This window comes from Megascapheus bottae, chromosome 8 (genome assembly GCF_031878675.1).
Source record: "Megascapheus bottae isolate mThoBot1 chromosome 8, mThoBot2.hap1, whole genome shotgun sequence".
In the NCBI taxonomy this organism is placed as follows: domain Eukaryota; kingdom Metazoa; phylum Chordata; class Mammalia; order Rodentia; family Geomyidae; genus Megascapheus; species Megascapheus bottae.
The window spans coordinates 13,679,398-13,698,750 of NC_143516.1; the positions used below are offsets into that span (position 1 = coordinate 13,679,398).

The 19,353-nt window shown below is 36.6% G+C and overlaps 1 protein-coding gene across 2 annotated transcripts in view; it reads left to right on the forward strand.

Moving 5' to 3' along the window:
- The window catches only part of Shprh (SNF2 histone linker PHD RING helicase), a 55,310-nt gene that overhangs the window by 19,932 nt on the left and 16,025 nt on the right, over positions 1 to 19,353 (forward strand). For both annotated transcript variants that reach the window (XM_090338000.1, XM_090337999.1), the window contains exons 10-24: positions 1,116 to 1,367; positions 3,092 to 3,170; positions 5,390 to 5,553; positions 5,663 to 5,919; positions 6,870 to 6,991; positions 8,519 to 8,607; positions 9,625 to 9,717; positions 10,965 to 11,072; positions 11,914 to 12,056; positions 12,918 to 13,091; positions 13,263 to 13,325; positions 14,420 to 14,645; positions 16,352 to 16,495; positions 17,690 to 17,791; positions 19,023 to 19,094. In XM_090338000.1, the coding sequence (XP_090194126.1) occupies positions 1,116 to 1,367; positions 3,092 to 3,170; positions 5,390 to 5,553; positions 5,663 to 5,919; positions 6,870 to 6,991; positions 8,519 to 8,607; positions 9,625 to 9,717; positions 10,965 to 11,072; positions 11,914 to 12,056; positions 12,918 to 13,091; positions 13,263 to 13,325; positions 14,420 to 14,645; positions 16,352 to 16,495; positions 17,690 to 17,791; positions 19,023 to 19,094 (2,088 nt within the window). The remainder of the gene's footprint in view (positions 1 to 1,115; positions 1,368 to 3,091; positions 3,171 to 5,389; positions 5,554 to 5,662; positions 5,920 to 6,869; positions 6,992 to 8,518; positions 8,608 to 9,624; positions 9,718 to 10,964; positions 11,073 to 11,913; positions 12,057 to 12,917; positions 13,092 to 13,262; positions 13,326 to 14,419; positions 14,646 to 16,351; positions 16,496 to 17,689; positions 17,792 to 19,022; positions 19,095 to 19,353) is intronic.

Consider the following 19,353-nt stretch of genomic DNA (forward strand, 5'->3'; position numbering starts at 1 on the left):
ATAATTTAGCTGTTCTCTTGACTTCTCACAGCTGAGCTTGAGATTTTTTTTCTTTCAAATGCTAGCAACCTCATTAGAGAAATAAAAATTTACTCAGGACATATTTATTTAGCACGTATTATGTGTGCCATACCTGGGCTCAGATTGATGAAGAATATCCTGTCACAGATTTACTGTGAAAATTAGATGATTTGATAGAAATGCTGGCCCACTAAGTAGTCAGTGTTACTGTTTACTGCCTTTGTTCTTTTTTCTCTCCTAGCTATTATTGTTGCAGACTTTTATAATTTCTGCCAGTATCATAGTCATAGGAAATACAGTAATAAAACACAGCTGTTGTCAGGGAGGGACTCTGTCCCGAACTGGAACTTGAATCTTAGTTCTTAAAGTTTGGGGCAAGTCCTTGTTACTTCTTATATCAAGGATAAAAATAATGACCACTAACAGAATTATTGAATTCTAAAGATAATGCTTTAGCACAAGACCTTAAACATGCACATTATTTCTTGAATGATAACCCTTATGCTACTTGTGCATGCCATTGTGCTCTGACCCAGCTGTAAAGTCCATCCACCTGTCCTCATTTTCCTTTTATCCCACCTCTGGAATGCCTGTATTCTTCCAGACATATCTCACATTTAAATCCTGAATTCCCCTCAGGCATGGAATTGGTCTTTCCACCATGATGCCATCTGATTTACTTTTATAACAGGACCTTTCAGAATAATCTTGTTTTTTGTTTGTTTTTTGTTTTTGTTTTTGCCAGTCATGGGGCTTCAGGGCCTGAGCACTATCCATGGGCTTTCTCAAGGCTAGCGGCCTGACACTTGAGCCACAGCACCACTTCCAGCTTTTTTTGTATGTATGTGGTACCAAGGAATTGAACCTGGTCTTCATACATGCTAGGCAAGCACTCTACCACAAGGCCAAACTCTCGGCCCTAATCTTGTTATGTGTCTCTCACATTAAAGCAAGTCTTTCTCTAGACAGGTGTCTAAAGACTCATAGTGTATATGGTGTCCTACACCAATATGAAGGACTCAGTGAGGGTATAAATGAGTGTTTGTCTTTGACAAGACTGTCTGTAATAACTCTGTTGGTGCTGTTACTTCTAGGTGTATCAAGGAGTGAAGAAAGATGGCTTCTTACAGCCTCATTTTTTGGCAGAACAGGACATAGTTATCATTACTTATGATGTCCTCCGTTCCGAACTGAACTACGTCGATATCCCACATAGCAATAGTGAGGATGGGCGTCGTCTAAGGAACCAGAAGCGCTATATGGCCATTCCCAGCCCTCTAGTTGCTGTGGAATGGTGGAGGATCTGCCTCGATGAAGCTCAGATGGTTGAGTGTCCGACAGTAAAGGTTAGAGTCTTAAAAATATCAGAATGGGGAAGAAAGAGGAAATATCAACAATTTAATCATTGGAGACTGGTTTTCTCACACTATCGATGTTAGCTTATTGTGAAACATCACATTTCCTTTTTTCTTAAGCTGTGAATTTAATAGCCCCATTAGATTTTGATACCTGTAGATCATTGCTCTGGATTTGGTGCTCACATGCTCTTGGATAAATATGTCAGTATGTGTGTGATGCAGATCAAAGGAAACTATTGAAGGACTTTTGGGTTTTGGTTTTGGTTTTGGTTTTGGTTTTGGTTGGTCATGGGACTTGAACTCTGCGCCTGGGCACTGTCCCTGAGCTCTTCAGCTCAAGGCTACCACCCTACCCCTTGAGCCACAGCCCTACTTCCTGTCTTCTGGTAGTTAATTGGAGCTAAGAGTCTCATGAAATTCAATGCCATGGTTGGCTTTGAACTGCCATCCTCAGATCTTAGCCTTCTGAATAGGTAGGATTACAGGTGTGAGCCACCAGCGTCCAGCTATTTAGGGACTTCTAAAAGAACTGCTCACTGGAAACACTGGAAAGCTCACCATGTAGGCTCTGGTAGTTTTTGACAAAGGTTGATGTGAGTAGTTTATTCTCTCTGAGAGATATAATGGTAACAGATGAAAACAAAATGATTGGGCCGGGAGTTTGGCCTAGTGGTTAAAGTGCTTGCCTAGCATGCACGAAGACCCGGGTTCGATTCCTTGGTACCACATACATAGACAAAAGCCAGAAATGGTGCCGAGGCTCAAGTGGTAGAGTGCTAGCCTTGAGAAAGTCCAAGGACAGGGATCAGGCCCTGAGCTCAAGCCCAGGTCTGGCAAAAAAAAAAAAAGAAAACAAAATGATTTAACCTTCTTTGTCCAGTCTATAACATGAGCTGAACTTATGATTTAAATCTACTAGCATAGGTTTACATTAGTATGAAGTGGTGTTGGAAATGTTTTAGTGGTGCAAGGAGATTTTTCACTTTGTTTGAACTGCTTTGTTATTTCAGAGTGGAACATGGCAGTGGTGAGAGCTCTGTAATGGGAATGCTGAATGTGATATTCATCAATTAATGTGGCAACTACTAAATAAAGCAGGATACGATTTCTCATTGAAAGTATAGAGATTTATAGACTGTTTGCATTGAGTAAATCTCTGGTTGACTTTTGCCTGCTTCCAGTGACTTTTTAACTTTTTTTTTTTTTTTTTTTTTTGGTGGGTCATGGGGCTTGAACTCCACTTGGGCGTTGTCCCTGAGCTCTTCAGCTCAAGGCTAGTGCTGTACCCTTGAGCTAAACCCCACTTCCCATTTTCTAGAGGTTAATTGGAAATAAGAGTCTCAAGTCCTTTTGTGCCTGGGCTGGCTTTGAACCTTGATCCTCAAATCTCAGCCTCCTGAGTAGCTACCATTACATGTGTGAGCCACTGCGCCCGGCTTACTTCTTAAAACATAGTACCAGTCGGTGGGGAGGTAGTGAGAGATGGGGATGATATCAATCAAGGTGCATTATACTTATAATCTGATCTGAAACCCCTTTTTACAACTACTTAAAGATAATTTGGAAAATAAAAGGTAATGTTTCACCAACTTTGCTGCTTGGACTGGCCTCAGATTATGCTTCTTCAATTCTCAGCCTTCTATGTAGCTAAGATTAAAGCTGTGAGCTGGCAGTGCTTGGATAACTTAGATGTCTTATTTCTTTCTCATCAGGCTGCCGAAATGGCTCAGCGCTTAACTGGGATTAATCGGTGGTGCGTCAGCGGCACTCCAGTACAGCGAGGACTAGAAGGTAATGTAGAACTTCTGTACATATGGAATGTATTTCAAGAGCCTATTATTCTGAAGGAAATTCTCTCTTTCTTTCTCTCTCTCTCTCTCTATGTGTGTGTGTGTGTGTGTGTGTGTGTGTGTGTGTGTGTGTGTATTACTATATGTTAAATTCTTACCAAAGCCCTTATTCATGTGAATGTGTATTTGTAAATCCATGCCTAATAGTTTCAAGCACTTGCCTTTTTCTTGTCTTTTTTTTTTTTTTCCTGTCACTACTGGGCTTGCTCCTCTTGTTTGCTTGACTAGCATCTCTACCACATGAGCCACACCTCCAGGCCAGTTTTTTTGCTAGTGTTTTTGAAGCTAGAATCTCAGATATTTTCTGCCCAGGGTGGTTTTGAACCATAATCCTCAGCCTTGTGAGTAGCTAGAATTACAAACTTGAGTCATTACAGTAGAGCTAGCATTTATATATTCAAATGAATACTCACTTCCTGGGTAGTTTATTTCACATATGTCGGCAAGACTTTTGGGCACTTGTCACCACTACAGAATTACTGAACACTGTTTTTTTTGTTTTTTTGTTTTCGTTTTTTCTAGCATCATTGAGCTGTTTGAGCTTCTTATAGGTATAACTGCCATATAATAATTGTAACTACTTAAAATGTGAAATTTGACAAGTTTTGGCATATGTGTACATCTGTGAATCTATCTCCAGAGTAAAAATGCCTTAAAATTACTCGTGCTCCAGGTTGCCTGAAAAAATACCTTTTTTCAAACTTTGTAAAATTTTAATAGTGACAATTACACTTTAAAGATAAAACTCATGTAGGTGGGGATTGTGGTTTGTGGTAGAGCATCTGCTTAGCATATGCATCTTGAGTGAACCCCAGTACTGAAAAAAAGCCAAAAAGTACACTTTCTATAAAAATATTTTATGTTTCAGCCCAATTGTATGCGTAATTTAGGGGAGTATATCAACAGTTTTCTTTATGTTAAGAAACTCAGCACAAATAATTACGTATGGAAAATTGCCTTGGATATATTGAGTGGAAGAAAATGGAATATAAAATTGAGGGTGTTCAATCAAGAAAATATGTGGAGAGCACCATGCTGTAAAACCAATCACAGGATATTTGCCAGAACGGAAAAGGAAAATAATACTGTTTCTGACAGAATACCATACTTTATTTTTGAGTCATTTTTATGCTATATGTTGTTGTTATGAGGAAATCTTTTCTATATGTTTTTTAGATGTAAAATTACTAAACTAAAGGTCATGAGGAAGACTAGCTCAGAAAATGTCATCAGTGATTCTCCGTATGTGATTAGAAATTTTTTTGTCTAGTCCAGTAAGTCTTGCATTGGTGTATGATATTTGAATTTTGGTTTGGGGTTTTTGTTTTTTTTTTTTTATTTTTGCGGGGGGGGGGGGGGGATTGTTGTTGTGTTTTTGATGGGCCTAGAGCTTGAACTGAGGGCTTGGGCGTTGTCCCTGAACCTCTTTGTGCTGAAGGCTAGCACTCTACTACTTGAACTACAACTTGGCTTCCAGTTTTCTGGTCCTTAATTGGTGACAAGTTTCTCACAGACTTTCCTTCCCTGGGCTGGCTTCAGACCACCATCCTCATATCTCAGCCTTCTAAGTAGCTAGGATCATAGGCATGAGCCACCAGCACCCAGCTGATGTGTGCTATCTCTTTTTTTTTTTTTTTTTGCCAGTCCTGTCTTGAGCTCAGGGCCTGAGCACTGTCCATCGGCTTTCCCAAGGCTAAAGCTCTACCACTTGAGCCACAGAACCACTTCTGGCTTTTTTCTATGTATGGGGTGCCAAGGAATTGAACCCGTCTTTGTGCATGCTAGGCAAGCACTCTATCACTCGGCTAAACTCCTGGCCCTGGTGTGTGCTGTTTCTTAGTATCTCTTAGTGAAGCATACTGAACTACTTTTTCCTGGTTTTCTCTAGAAGCAACTTCAGAATTTTCCGTAAGTTGCAAGTTTAGTTTAACTGTTCTATAAACTTTCCATTTCAGTATTTAGGAAAAATGTAGAGCAGAATAGATTCTTAATAAATGTAAACTGCATTAAGATTAAATTTCAGATTAAAGATACTAAGTCTGCATTTTAGTTTATAGAGAGTACTGTGTTCATTATATCTGTGAAAGTATTTAGTCAAAATGATAGCAAAGAAGTACAGAAAGTTATTCTCAGTATGCTGTGGCTGTTTTATCTTTTCAGATCTCTTTGGCCTTGTGGTTTTCCTTGGCATTGAACCTTACTGCATTAGACATTGGTGGGTTCGACTTCTCTATCGCCCTTACTGCAAGAAAAACCCTCAGCTCCTATACAGTTTTATTGCCAAGATACTGTGGAGGTCTGCAAAGAAAGATGTGATTGATCAAGTCAGTATGCTAAATTTTATTAAGGCTATTATAAGAAGAAAGAAAATTGGGGAAAAAGGGGAGTTGCCAAGTGAAAGCAATCTTTTTATTTCCAAACCCTTCATTACAGATCCAGATACCTCCTCAGACTGAGGAAACCCACTGGCTCCACTTTTCCCCAGTGGAGAGACATTTCTACCACCGTCAGCATGAGGTGTGCTGCCAGGATGCAGTGGTGAAACTCAGGAAGATTTCTGACTGGGCTCTGAAGCTCAGCAGCCTGGACCGGAGGACTGTCACATCCATCCTGTATCCACTGCTGAGGCTGAGACAGGCCTGCTGTCACCCACAGGCTGTTCGCGGGGAGTTCTTGCCTCTCCAGAAAAGGTTTTGTACCATGTCCTTACCCTGTACGCTTGAAAGATCATGGTAAATAGACAAAGTTAAAGCATATAGCTCTACTCAGAGACATATCTGAGTGTTCGTTGTTATAGTGATACGTTTTAATTTTTGTATGAAATCTCTTTTGTGGAAGACATATCAAAATTATTTTTGTTTTCAACATCTTTGTTTCTGTCCTTGCCAGTCCTGGGGCTTGAACTCAAGGCCCGGCCACTGTCCCTGAGCACTTTTGCTCAAGACTAGCACTCTACCACTTGAGCTATAGCACCACTTCCAGCTTTTTCTATGTATATAGAATCTAACCCAGGGCTTCATGCATGCTAGACAAGCACTCTACCACTAGGCCACATTCCAGCTCTGAACATAATCCTTTATAGTTAGTACTGTTGTCTTAAGTTTATTGTGGTGAATTTTATTGCCTTTTTGATTTTGAAAAGTTTTTATTAGCTGTGCTTTAGAATGAAAAGCTTTTGTTGTACGTCTTAATTCTTATCTCAGGGAATTAGATGACCTCTAAAGATTTTCTTTATAATTATGTTAGCCATCTTTTGGCTTTGCTTTCCAAAAGCCTTATGGAACATTTGTCCATAATACTGTTATCTTAGAATTTTTTTTAATGAATTAGGCTGGCCTACTTTTGAAACTTGGTATTAAAAGAAGAATTGAAGTTCCCTAAAAGTTATCAAGAAGACTAGGTTTTTGCCTAGATTGTAGACAATTAGGAGGAAAAAAAATGTGAGAAGTGGAGTTGTGGCTCAAGTGGTGGAATGCCAGCCTTGAGCAAAAAAGCTAGGAACTGCACCAAGACCCTCAGTTCAAGCCCCAGTACTGGCACACACACAAATAAAAGATCCTGTGCTGTTTATTTTGTACAGTACAGCATTCCCACTTATGGATTTTCTTTCCAGACGTAAATAGTTTTCCTTTACTTTCAGCACCATGACAATGGAGGAGCTACTGACATCTTTGCAGAAGAAATGCGGAACCGAGTGTGAAGAAGCACATCGACAACTAGTGTGCGCCCTCAATGGCTTAGCGGGCATCCACATCATTAAAGGTAGAAGGTGATTGCTTCATAGCTCTGATTCTGCAGAGTGGTTTTGAAGAAGGCTGATCATAGTCCAAATCAGCATCATCTAACACAAATGTGCTCACCCAGTCCTATCTGTTATTGAAGTAGAGAACGGTGGTTCACAGCATCACAAAACTTTCCTGCTCCTTGCGCTTTGTCCATACTTCTCCAGTGTGGGAAATGTGTGTGGATAATTAAGTAAAATTAGGTAGAAATAAAGATTTGTCTTGACAATGCCAATCTCAGTCTTTGCATATGAACAACAGCCACCAAGTGAACATTAGAAAAACAGTTATATGTTGACATATAGAAATTTGAAGTTTATGAGCTGAGCACAGTGGCTCGCGCCTGTAATCCTAGCTACTCAGAAGGCTGAGTAGCTAGCTCATGCACTAAAGACTAGGAGACTTTATCTTCAATTAATCACTAGAAAATGGGGAAGTGGGGCTGTGGCTCAAGGGTTAGGGCAGTATCCTTGAGCTGAAGAACTCAGGGACAGTGCCCAGGCCCAGAGTCCAGCTGCCAGTCCTCTCCTTCCCCCCCCCCCCCCCCCCGCCTGTCTCACACACACACACACACACACACACACACTAAAACAAAGATTACTGCTAGGAAGTCACAGAATGTACTCTGAATCATTGATTTCCAATCAAGTATTTTTTATTATACTGTGACTGCTTTATAAAACAGACATTTATAAACTTTATTATGTCATCTGCAGTGGGTTGGAAACTTAGACAATTTTCTGAAATGTGATTGATAGAGTAGTTATAGATTGTCATAATAAGAAAACTAAATTTCACCTTTCCATCTTGATTTTAAAATTTCAATCCACATTTCATTGTAGGTAATTATAATTCAACAGCTTTGACAGTGAATGAATTTCCATTCTTGGTCTCTCCTTTGTCTCTGTTGCAGATTTATTGTTCTCTTTCCCTGCAGTGAAATTAGGTGGGGAAAGAAAAGTTCCTAAGCTGATCATTTCCAGATACTTTCAGCCCAGCATTGATAGCGTGTAGTAGACTCCGGTGATGCGTTACGGAAACACCCACTGCTCTTTCCAGATGTTTGCCACTGCATTGCCAGTGTACTGCCTGGTCTCTGTGCATGGAGTACTAGCAAACTAGTGCTAAAAATATTATGAGAATCCACATCAGAAACTTTATGTTTTAGTATAAATTTTAAAATATCTTAAATATATTTTTATAACTATCTGTAATTTGAAAATGTACAATAAACAATGGTAGGTTCAGTAAAATTACAAAAAGGAACTATAATCAGGTTCTTTATCTTTAAACTGAGACAACTAAGCCAAATCCCTTTTCTTCAAAAAGAATGGGGCAGTAGGCCAGGGGTAAATTGCTTGCCTATCTTGTGCATGGCCCTGGCTTTATCTTAACCCTCAACACCCATCTCCTCAAAATAGAGTTATATCCTAGGGCATCTTAGATGATAGATAGATGATAATGGGGAGTTATTATTCATGTGCTTCAAACACCTGTAATCTTTTAGGTGAGCATGCCTTAGCAGCAGAGTTGTACAGGGAAGTATTGCGCTCATCCGAGGAGCACAAGGAAAAACTCAAAACTGATTCACTTCAGGTGAGTAATAGCTAATGTGATTCAGTTTTGTATTCTGTTTGTTTTCTACAAAGTAATTTTTCTGAATGTTAACGACAATAAAGGCTGATTAATAGATTGAGACATGATCACTGCCTTGTAGCCTGGGTTTTATTCTTTTTACTAAGCACCCAAAAAAACACTAATGTGTATAGTAAAGTTTGAGAATTACTATTCCATCTGCTCAAATGAGTTTGAGCCAGAAGTCTAATGAAGTAAATCTACAGTTTACATCAGAAATATAGCTATAGTTATTTGTGATTCAAAGAATGTGCTAGTTTTGTCACTTTCACATTTGAGCATAACAGTGTTCACATGATTTTTAACAAAAGTAAAAGAAAATAAGTTGCACTCGGCAATATAACCAAGAAAAGGCTTATCCAGTGATCTTTTAGTCTCGTGGAATGTAGAGGCTGCTTTATTCATCTTGGCAAGTTTGGGTTGGTTGACTTTTTTTTTTTTTTTTTTTGGCCAGTCCTTGGGCTTGTTCATTGTCCCTGAGTTTCTTTTGCCCAAGGCTAGTGGTCTACCACTTGAGCCAAGCACTGCTTCCAGCTTTTTCTGAGTGGTGTTTTAGACATAAGACTCTCACAGGTTTTTCCTTTTCCAAGTTGGCTTTGAATCATATTCCTCAGACCTCAGCCTCCTGAGTTACTAGGATTATCAGTGTGAGCCACCCATGCTTACTTAACTCAGCGGAGTAGACTGACTTACACGATCACGTACAATACAGTAGGTATTTGGAGAAATATGTGGGATCATAGAGAGTTGGGAAAATGTAACAGAAATATAAAATAGAGGCTTTTTTCTCTATTCCTCTGAAGTCTTCAATTCCAGCCATTCCCTTTGCAAACTTTAGGCTCAGCATGTCCCAAGTAATCAATACAGAGGCAAAGCATTTGGTGATATGATTTTCGTGTGGGATTAATGTTCCTTGTGCCATATTTTGTTCTGAGTCCACTGCACTGTTCATAAGTTTCACCTTTTGTGTATTGGTAGAGACTTCATGCTACACATAACTTGATGGAACTGTTAATGGCCAAACACCCAGGGATACCGCCTACCTTGAGAGATGGCAGACTTGAGGAAGAGGTAATTACTTTTTCATTCTGTTTGTAAGTTTGTTTTTTCAAACAATATACCCTACATAGTTGATATTTCAACTATAGAGTATACAACATTTAAATAAATGCAACCATGTTTTTCTTTGTGATCCAAACTTTGCTATGGTGATTTTGGATATAGAGAATATCTACTCCATGTTATGGCCTACTCTGTATTATTTTCCTTGTAGAGGATCTGCTTATAAGCATGTTACATGATAATTATTTGTTGTACATATAGCAATGGTAACAAAGTAAAAGATTTTGTTAATCTCATGGCAGATCTACAGGAGATTCAATTTAGTAAATCTATGAAGGGCTGTATTTTCTCCACAGTTCTATATATTATTTAAGCTAGTAAAGAAACTCAAATTTTCTCAAGTATTTCTTTCAAAACTTTTCCTCTACAATAAGTGTTTCTTATTGCAAAAGTGTTATTATAAATTGAAATTTTTGCCTTTTTTAAAGATTATAGGAGAGCACAGCTAAATTTGAGTGTAAATGTGGTTGAAATATATTGTACCTAGAAGTAGAGCATTTTTGAATCAACAAGTTAAACTAAGAGCACATAAGTACGCATAACCTTTGACTGCACTGTATTTAAATCAAATATTTATTTTAATTAGCAAAAGTGCATATGTTTATAGTACACAACATGATTTTTCATGAGTTTTCATTTTTCATGATTTTTCCCAGTGAGATGGTCTCACTATGTAGTACAAACTGACCTTGAAGTTATTACTGTTTAGCCCAAAGTGTCCTTGAACTCAAGATACTCCTGCCTGCAAGCTGTGTCCATATACAACTAGTTACAATGTATTTTGATAAAGCTAAACCTGGATGACTTAATAAGGCAAAATAACCTGTCCCCATTACCTTGCATACTTGATTTTTTAATATGAACACTTAAAATCTATTCTCAGCAGTAAATTGTTAGTAACTCTGTCATGATGAAATTGTATCTTTTGACTCATCTTCAGTCTCTCCAGCATCTGATAGCAACCATTCTATTCTATTTCTGTGACTTACTTTTTTAGATTCCACATATTAGTGAGATCACACAATATTTGTCTTTCTGCACTTGACTTGTTTTATTTAGTATGAAACCTTCAAGGCTCACCTGTGTTATTGCAAGTATTTAATTCAAGTAACTTTAAATACCTGTAACAATCACATGGTTCCTTACCCATCTAGACCTAGAGTAGAAGTTAATCTTTATTTTCTGTCTCAACACAGGCCAAACAGCTGCGAGAGCACTACATGAGCAAGTGCAATTCAGAAGTTGCCGAAGCCCAGCAAGCCTTACAGCCGGTGCAGCAGACCATCCGGGAGCTCCAAAGAAAGGTACATCCCCATCCCACCATGCAGTGCTTGTCTGCACAGCCACTGCAGTTCTTACTCACCTTGTACACTGTCTGTCACTTATTGTAAGCTTATTTATAATTAGAAGTGTTTACTGGTGAAGAATCAAATACATACATTATATACTGTGTTGAGGTTCTGTTTCATTTCTGTTATGCTATAGTTGGTTTGCTGTTACCTTGGGTATATAGCAGATTCTTTTGGCGAATATAAAGACTTCTATATCCCATTGTTTTAAATGTATATGTTTCCAAAATCTTTTCAGTTGTTAGCATATTAATGCACTATGTACCATTCATTAGTCCTTTCTTAAATTCCTCTGTTATGACATTGTAGAAAAGTCTAAAGAAAAGACTACACAAATGTGATTTTTAAATTTTTTATCAGTTTTCCCACATTTTTACTCTCCCTCATTTATTAACTTACATAGGCATAGAATTTTATTTATTCATTTAATGGGATATAGTTTCATTGCCTCAGGTTTTCTTTTGCCTTCCGAAAAATAGCCCATGACCCTACTATCACATGCAGAGTAAGTAGCGGTCATTTTTGTGAACTATGTTTTTAATACAGCTTTCCTTTGCCATTATGTAAATTCTCATTCATGTAGGATTGCAAAAAAAAGCTACCTTTAATTATGTATGCAAATGAGTATTTCATCAATATATGCAGATTATGTATATTATATATTCTGTTCTATCATCCCTTGGAGAATAGCATTTATTGGCTACTTGAAATTTTTCACATCACTTCTCCCAGTATTGCAATCATAGTGAATACTGAAACAAAATAATAATCATTAATAAACTATTGTCCTTAACAGATTCGTTCTAATTCTCCTTGGTGGCTGAATGTAATCCACAGAGCAACAGAATTTTCCATTGATGAAGAACTTGTGCAGCGAGTACGAAATGAAATAACCAGCAACTATAAACAACAAACTGATAAGCTTTCTATGTCAGAAAAGTAAGGAAACTATTCAAAATAGAATAAGCTAGATGAATAATCACCCCACCCTCATGTTCAGGTCATTTAGTTTTAGTTTTATATTTCAATAAGGAGATGTATATAACAAATCATCTTTATAAGTTCTACTTTTTCATTTTTCTACAGTTTCCTTTATGAGCCCATGAGTACATATCTGTAACACTTTCCTCAGACCATGTTGGAGTTTACCTCCTATTTCTACCTCATAGCATATAATTTTTTACCTTATGTATCTTTTTATTTAATTTTATTAGCAAAGTAACAGAGGAGTTACAGTGACATACATAAGGTAGTGAGTACATTTATAAAATCTTAATTTCATATACAAAAGTACAATAGCAATTGAAACTACACAAGAGACATGCTTGGCAGAAGTACCTGGTATATAATAAATTCTCAATTAAAATTAATTGCTCTCATTAGAAATATGATTCTTGACCATTTCTCTTAGTGTTTTGCTTTTATTTTCAGTCCTATAGTCATCTCTCCATATAGAGCAAGAATGTCTAAGGAACTATCTTTGGTCATTCAGCCTTATAAAGGAAGATTTCTTCAACAATAACTGAGGGATATTCTGTTTGCATACTGTTTTTAGTTCTTGAGCATAGAACTATCAAGCATTTTTGGTATCTACTCTTAACAGCCAGCTGAGATTTGCTGTACCTCTATTACTAGTAGTCATTGAGTCCACTTTGAAGTAAAGCTCACCCAGATATGAGCTTTGGGTGAATGTAGCTCATAGGTTCATTTTTTCAGTTGGCAATCCTTTTCCTAGTTTGAGGAATTGACCTTATAATGCTTGTCTTTTGTGTTGTGTGTGGTGCTGATGGTGGGAATCAGGTTCCGTGACTGCAGAGGTCTTCAGTTCTTACTTGCAACACAAATGGAAGAGCTAAATAAATGCCAGAAGCTTGTAAGAGAAGCTGTAAAAAACCTGGAGAAACCTCCATCTCGTGAAGTTATTGAGTCTGCAACAATCTGCCACCTTCGACCAGTCAGACTTCCTCTCAACTGGTATGTAAACAAAGCAGCAACACAATTCAAGAACCTTCTATTTGTAAACCATGTAATTATTTTTTCTAAAATGGCTTATCATAAAGAAAAAAATGAAGGGCAAAACACTGAGCCTTTTTCAGAAATCCTAAGGTTGCTTTTTGTTTATGAATATTTTTGTATCTTTTTCAGCTGTGTCTTTTGTAAAGCAGATGAATTGTTCACAGAGTATGAATCAAAGCTATTTTCTAACACGTAAGTTCTCTATTTGATTATTGTCCATCAGGAAAATTTTATAAGACTTCCTGTTTGATTCTAGGACTATATTTTTCCCTGTGGTGATGCTTACATGTTTTCTTTTATTCAATTCATTAAACACTTGGCATTTGATCTTTTAACACAGTCAGGTTTCCTATGGAGAAATTACCTCTTAAGTATTGTTTGAGAATAATTTGAAAATAAGATTCCAATTCTTTATGCACTGATACGAGTAAATTAAATTACCTGACTAATACTTATTCCTTCATTGAGATTTTACCAATATTAGATAAAAAATACACATAGGTGTTTATAAAGGACTTAACATTGGGCCGGGAGTTTGGCCTAGTGGTAGAATCCTTGCCTAGCATGCACGGAAACTCGGATTTGATTGCTCGGTACCACATACATAGAAAAAAAAGCCAGAAGTGGTGCTGTGGCTCAAGTGGTAGTGTTCTAGCCTTGAGAAAGCTCAAGGACAGTGCTCAGGCCCTGAGCTCAAGGCCCAGGACTGGCCAAAAAAAGGGGGGAGGGACTTAAAATATAGTATCCTAGAAAAAATGTTAGCCCTCCTTATTTCTATTTATTAATACCCTTTCTTGAACCTTCACTCATCCTTTTACTGAGATTAATGTAGTTAGTGCATGCATATAACCATGCATTAACACCACTGTCCTCGATGAACAGACATGGAAATGAAGAACAGACTAAATTCCAACTTCCTGAAAGGAAGAATTGACAATATATGACAAATACAACTTTGAAATCATACTATGGTTCTTTCACTTTTCTTCTCTTCTTTTTTTCATGATTTAGTAACAGTGGCAGTTATGTTTTAATTCTCAGATTGAGACTTATAGCCTGGAATTTATAGGTATAATTTTTATCTCAGATTACTCTCAAGAACCATTGGACACATTGATTTATCCATTTTTAGATTTGGTGTTATTTTTCCAAAGCACCACAGCCATGATCTTCTAGTCATGACATTGAAAGTTGTAATGACCTTGCATTTGTTCTGCCAGATTACTCACAGACCCTGCTTGCTACCCAGTGACACTAGTACCTCTTTTGTTCTGGTATGTTTTTAGGGTCAAAGGTCAGACTGCCATATTTGAAGAGATGATAGAAGACGAAGAAGGACTGGTAGATGATCGAGCCCCTACTACCACTCGGGGCCTGTGGGCTGTTAGTGAGACAGAGCGATCCATGAAAGCGATATTGTCATTTGCAAGATCCCATAGGTTTGATGTTGAATTCATTGATGAAGGAAGTGCTTCAATGGATCTGTTTGAAGCATGGAAGAAGGAGTATAAGGTAGGATATTTTAAACCTCCCCATATTAAAAGTTCTCCTTTACATTAACTTTAAGTGCCACTTCCCTTTTTCTTTTTCCCAAGTTTTCCTAAAGCTGCTTTAGAGACTTGAACAGTTATAATTTTTTCCCCTAAACTATTTCTTATAGTAAAGACTAGTAAATATAATATTATTTAACAAATTCTATTTATTTCATAAAAGCTGATCATTATTAAACTGGTACTTAATGAAGTCTGTCTGCTTCATTCAGTTCTTTACTTGATCTTACCCTGCTGTTTGATGAAACTAGAGTTGCAATCTTGTGTTCTGCTTATGTTCTCATAAATAACAACCAAATATCAACTTGAAGATTAAAGAACAGGTATGGTATTTCATACCTGTAATCCCAGTACTCAGAAGATGAGGAAGGAAGACTAAGGTTTTGAGGCCAACTTGGATATAGTGAATATAGCCTGGGATAATTAAACCAAAAACCAAATAAATGGATTGGAAAGCAGCGAGGCTGAAAACCATTTCCATAAATAGAGGGCAAGTTATCCTTTATTTTTACAATTTAATTATTGAAGTGCATTGTAATTCTTCACTTGATATGGTATTCCAGAACATATTACTTTGAAATTCTTCTTTATCTTGAATTTCTTATTACCCAACTTTTATGTAAGATAGTTAAGGGAAGGAAAAAGTGTTTTGTTTTATTTCTATATATGCTTTTTTAATCTTAAATTCTTGCAATTTAAAGCAAGATTACAATTTTCATTCCAAACAGAATATTATCGGAAGTATCACTTTGTACATTGGATAAGGAGAATGATACATTTGTGAAGTTGAAATCATCCAGCATGTCAATTCTGTCCTTGCAAATTACTATGAATGCAAAGTACACTAACACAGCAAGTTGCAGAAACCCAACAGAAGAAGGTGGTACTATGTAATGTTTACCTGCACCTATCGTCTTCCTTCTGGCCCAGTTTGGCCACCTGTTCCATGTTTAGCTGATGCTCCTTATGCAGTTCTCCCAGACATTTGTGCATTTTGCAAACTGAACCCTTTTCACAGAAAAGAAAACAAATGAGCAGCTCGTACACACCTGCCAGGATATATCTCAAAATGTGATGCAAAGGAAGCAAGCATGTCATATATTAATTGGTATAATTTTTAAGTTCTAAAATTTATATGACCAAATTGTTAAAGATATCCACCTGTATTCTCCAGTGATAGGTCTGGAAGAATAAATAAAGGGTTGTGATTTTCTCCATTGTTGGAATTGCAGAGGAGAATGCAGAAGAGCAATTAATTATATTAATTATTGTAATTAATAATATAATGAAAGCTTTCCAGGGAAAGCTTTGTTTTCTTTCTTGAACTTTATGGTTTCATCATCTTCGTTACCATATTTAATATTATCTATTTTTAATATGTGAAATGTTAACAAATATTTTTAAACAGAACACAGTTAATTTATAGATTTTTGGCTCACTAAGAAATCTTTAGGTTCTTCATCTCTTTTGAGAATCTGAAGGGGATGTATCTGATGGAGATGATTCAGTCACACTTCTTTATTCTAAATATGACCTGAAGAACTGCTTATTTGTTCGCCACCTAATGAAAACCTGAAGAGCTTATCGAGGCTTTTTGGTCATGGTAATCATAATCGTTTGAGCAGTTTTAATCTTGTTGGCTACCACTGTCTTTTTCTCTTCCATCAGTTCCTTCATGAATATTGGATGACACTGAGGAACCGTGTGTCTGCTGTTGATGAACTTGCAATGGCTACAGAACGACTGAGAGTGCGACATCCCAGAGAGCCAAAGCCAAATCCACCCGTTCATCACATCATTGAACCCTGTGAGGTAAATCTCCAGTGAATTTCAGGGCACATAAATTGATGTCAGAGACATCCAAGACCCACAGAAGATACAGAGCCAGGGCTCTGTAAATTTCTGAAATTGTTTTTGTTTGTTTAAGTGATCAAAAATAAACAATTTCCTATGTAATCCATTGCTTGCTTTCAGCTGTTTTGGTGTATTTTGTTTCTCTCCAAGTTGTATTTTTGAGTACATCTGTGTGCCAAACCCAAGAGAACTTTTTGATATATACTGTGTATATATTTTTACTGAGGATGTGTGTATGTATATTATATATAAGTACATGTGTATATATACACATATACAGTATATATCTATATATACAAGGTACCTCCATATATATACACACACACACACACACACACACACACACACAGTGTATCTCTATATATTATACAAATATTTAAAACTCAAGACCTTGCCTTGCTTGGCTTACTACTGTGGCACACCCACACCTGCCTGCATATGTGTCTGGACCACCATCCTATTTTTTTTTTCCCTCAGTACCTGGAATGCACACAAACCACCACACCCAGCCTCTTCTGTTGAGATAGAATCTTACAGACTTTTCTGCCCCCTTGCCTCAAATTGTGCTCCTCCTCATCTTACACCACCAAGTAGCTAAAATTATAGACATTCTTACCCAATTTTCATTTTGTGTTCTGCCACAAAATTTCTTTCATTCTATAAAGTTTAGAGACTGTAATTTAGAAAAAAAATAAGGTATCATTCTTCTCACTTCAGTAAGTTTTTTGTTTTAAAAATAAATTCCATGTTTAATCCCCAGCCAGTCCTTCCTTTGTCTGCATGTTCTAGTTGTCAGGAGAGGAGAGTAAGGGCATTGTTCTCTGAGTTTCCTAAAATCACTGACCAAATGACCATATCATTTAGTTTATCTATATAACATAAATATGTTACTGGAAAATGGCACATAATTAGAATTTGGGTTGATTTTTATCTGACTTCAGTTATATTGGGATATTTCCTTCAGAAATACTCTACATTAAATTTTATCTTTAAAGCAAAAAAGAAGTCCTACAAAAGTATACTCGCTAATAGCAATTGCAAATTTGCAGTTTAGTGTACAAGTGGATTTTCTTAAAATAAGACATTGTGTATGTGTAATATAGTTGAATCATCTATCTGAGAATTAAAAATGTCTTTGTTATTTGTTTTTAGGTAGAACAAAATCGTATAAAACTATTAAATGATAAAGCTGTTGCTACATCACAGCTTCAGAAAAAACTTGGGCAGCTTCTTTATCTAACTAATTTGGAGAAGGTAATGTTTTTCATACTGTTATCATAAACTATCTTAATAATTTCTTCCATTGAAAATATCAGCCCTATATATATAATTCATAGGTTAATACTATACATACTTGGTTGCATTAGTTATAAGAACACTAGCCATGTCTATAGTAGCTACAAAGATCACAAAAGATAATAATCTGCAGAAATTATAACTTCTACAAAGTGACTTTAAAGAGACACATTACAAACTAAAGATTTGAGTCCAGGAGTTTGGCCTAGCGGTAGAGTCCAGGAGTTTGGCCTAGCATGCACGAAGACCTGGGTTCAATTCCTCGGTACCACATACATAGAAAAGGCCAGAACTGGTTCTGTGGCTCAAGTGGTAGAACACTAACCTTGAGGAAAGCCCAAGGTCAGTGCTCAGGCCCTGAGTTCAGTCGCCAGGTCTAGCAAAAAAAATAAATTAAATAAATAAATAGATAAATAAAATAAAGATTTGAGTAAGATGTATTATCACATACCTTCAAGGGAAAATTGCATCACATACCATACAGAATATATTTTTAAATTTGCTATTAGAAATTGGAATATGTTTGTAAGGCTAATAAATCAGAATCAAAAAATATGATTAAAAAACTAGTTTGATTATACACTAATTAACAGTGTATTTTCTGAATTGATGTATTTTTGCAAACATATTAGTAAGTTAATGGATTAGTGACAAATATGATTCCATTTTAGTAAAGAATTTGTATATTTTTTTCAGTTGATAGAGTACCTTATTAGAACTAGTTAAAGAAAAAAAACACCTATCCTAATTCTTTTCAAGTTAAAAAAAAAGTAAAATAAAATATACTGTTAAATGACATATACAATATATACAGAACTAAAATTTGTGATAGCAGCATGAAGGAGTTAAACAGATAAACTTGAATAGTATTTTTTCATACGTCAGAGAAGTAGCCAAATATCACTCATTTAAACAAACATGACCTAATTAAACAGATACCCAACAATAGCAGAATATCCCTTTTCTAGGTTTTGTCCATACCTTCCATAGATTCCTATGTAAATCTCAGGAATAATAGTATTAGGTGATATATAAAGTATATTTTATTTCAATAATTAGGTTATTTATATAGGAACTGCCAACAGTTACTTTTATTAATGTTATAAGGCATGTATCAGATTTTAACTGTAGAAATGTAACATATATATATATATATATACATACATGTTTTGGGGTTTTTTTTGCCTAGTCTCAAGACAAAACATCAGGAGGTATTAATCCAGAACCATGTCCAATCTGTGCTCGACAGCTGGGAAAACAGGTAAATCTCTTCTCTCACTCACTCGCTCCTTTCTTTCTACTGACCTCTTTCTCTCCCTCACTTCTCTCATAACTGTGCATGAATAACAAGTATTTCCTTCTATCTTAAAAGGGGGACTTGGTACCAGATGCCCGTCGTGCCAGCTATTTGGCATAGGTCAGGAGAATCATAGTTCTCAGCCACCCTGATACTTTATCACAACTAATAAGCTAGGAATGATGTTGCATGTCTGCAATCCGATCTGCACAGAGATCCCGGT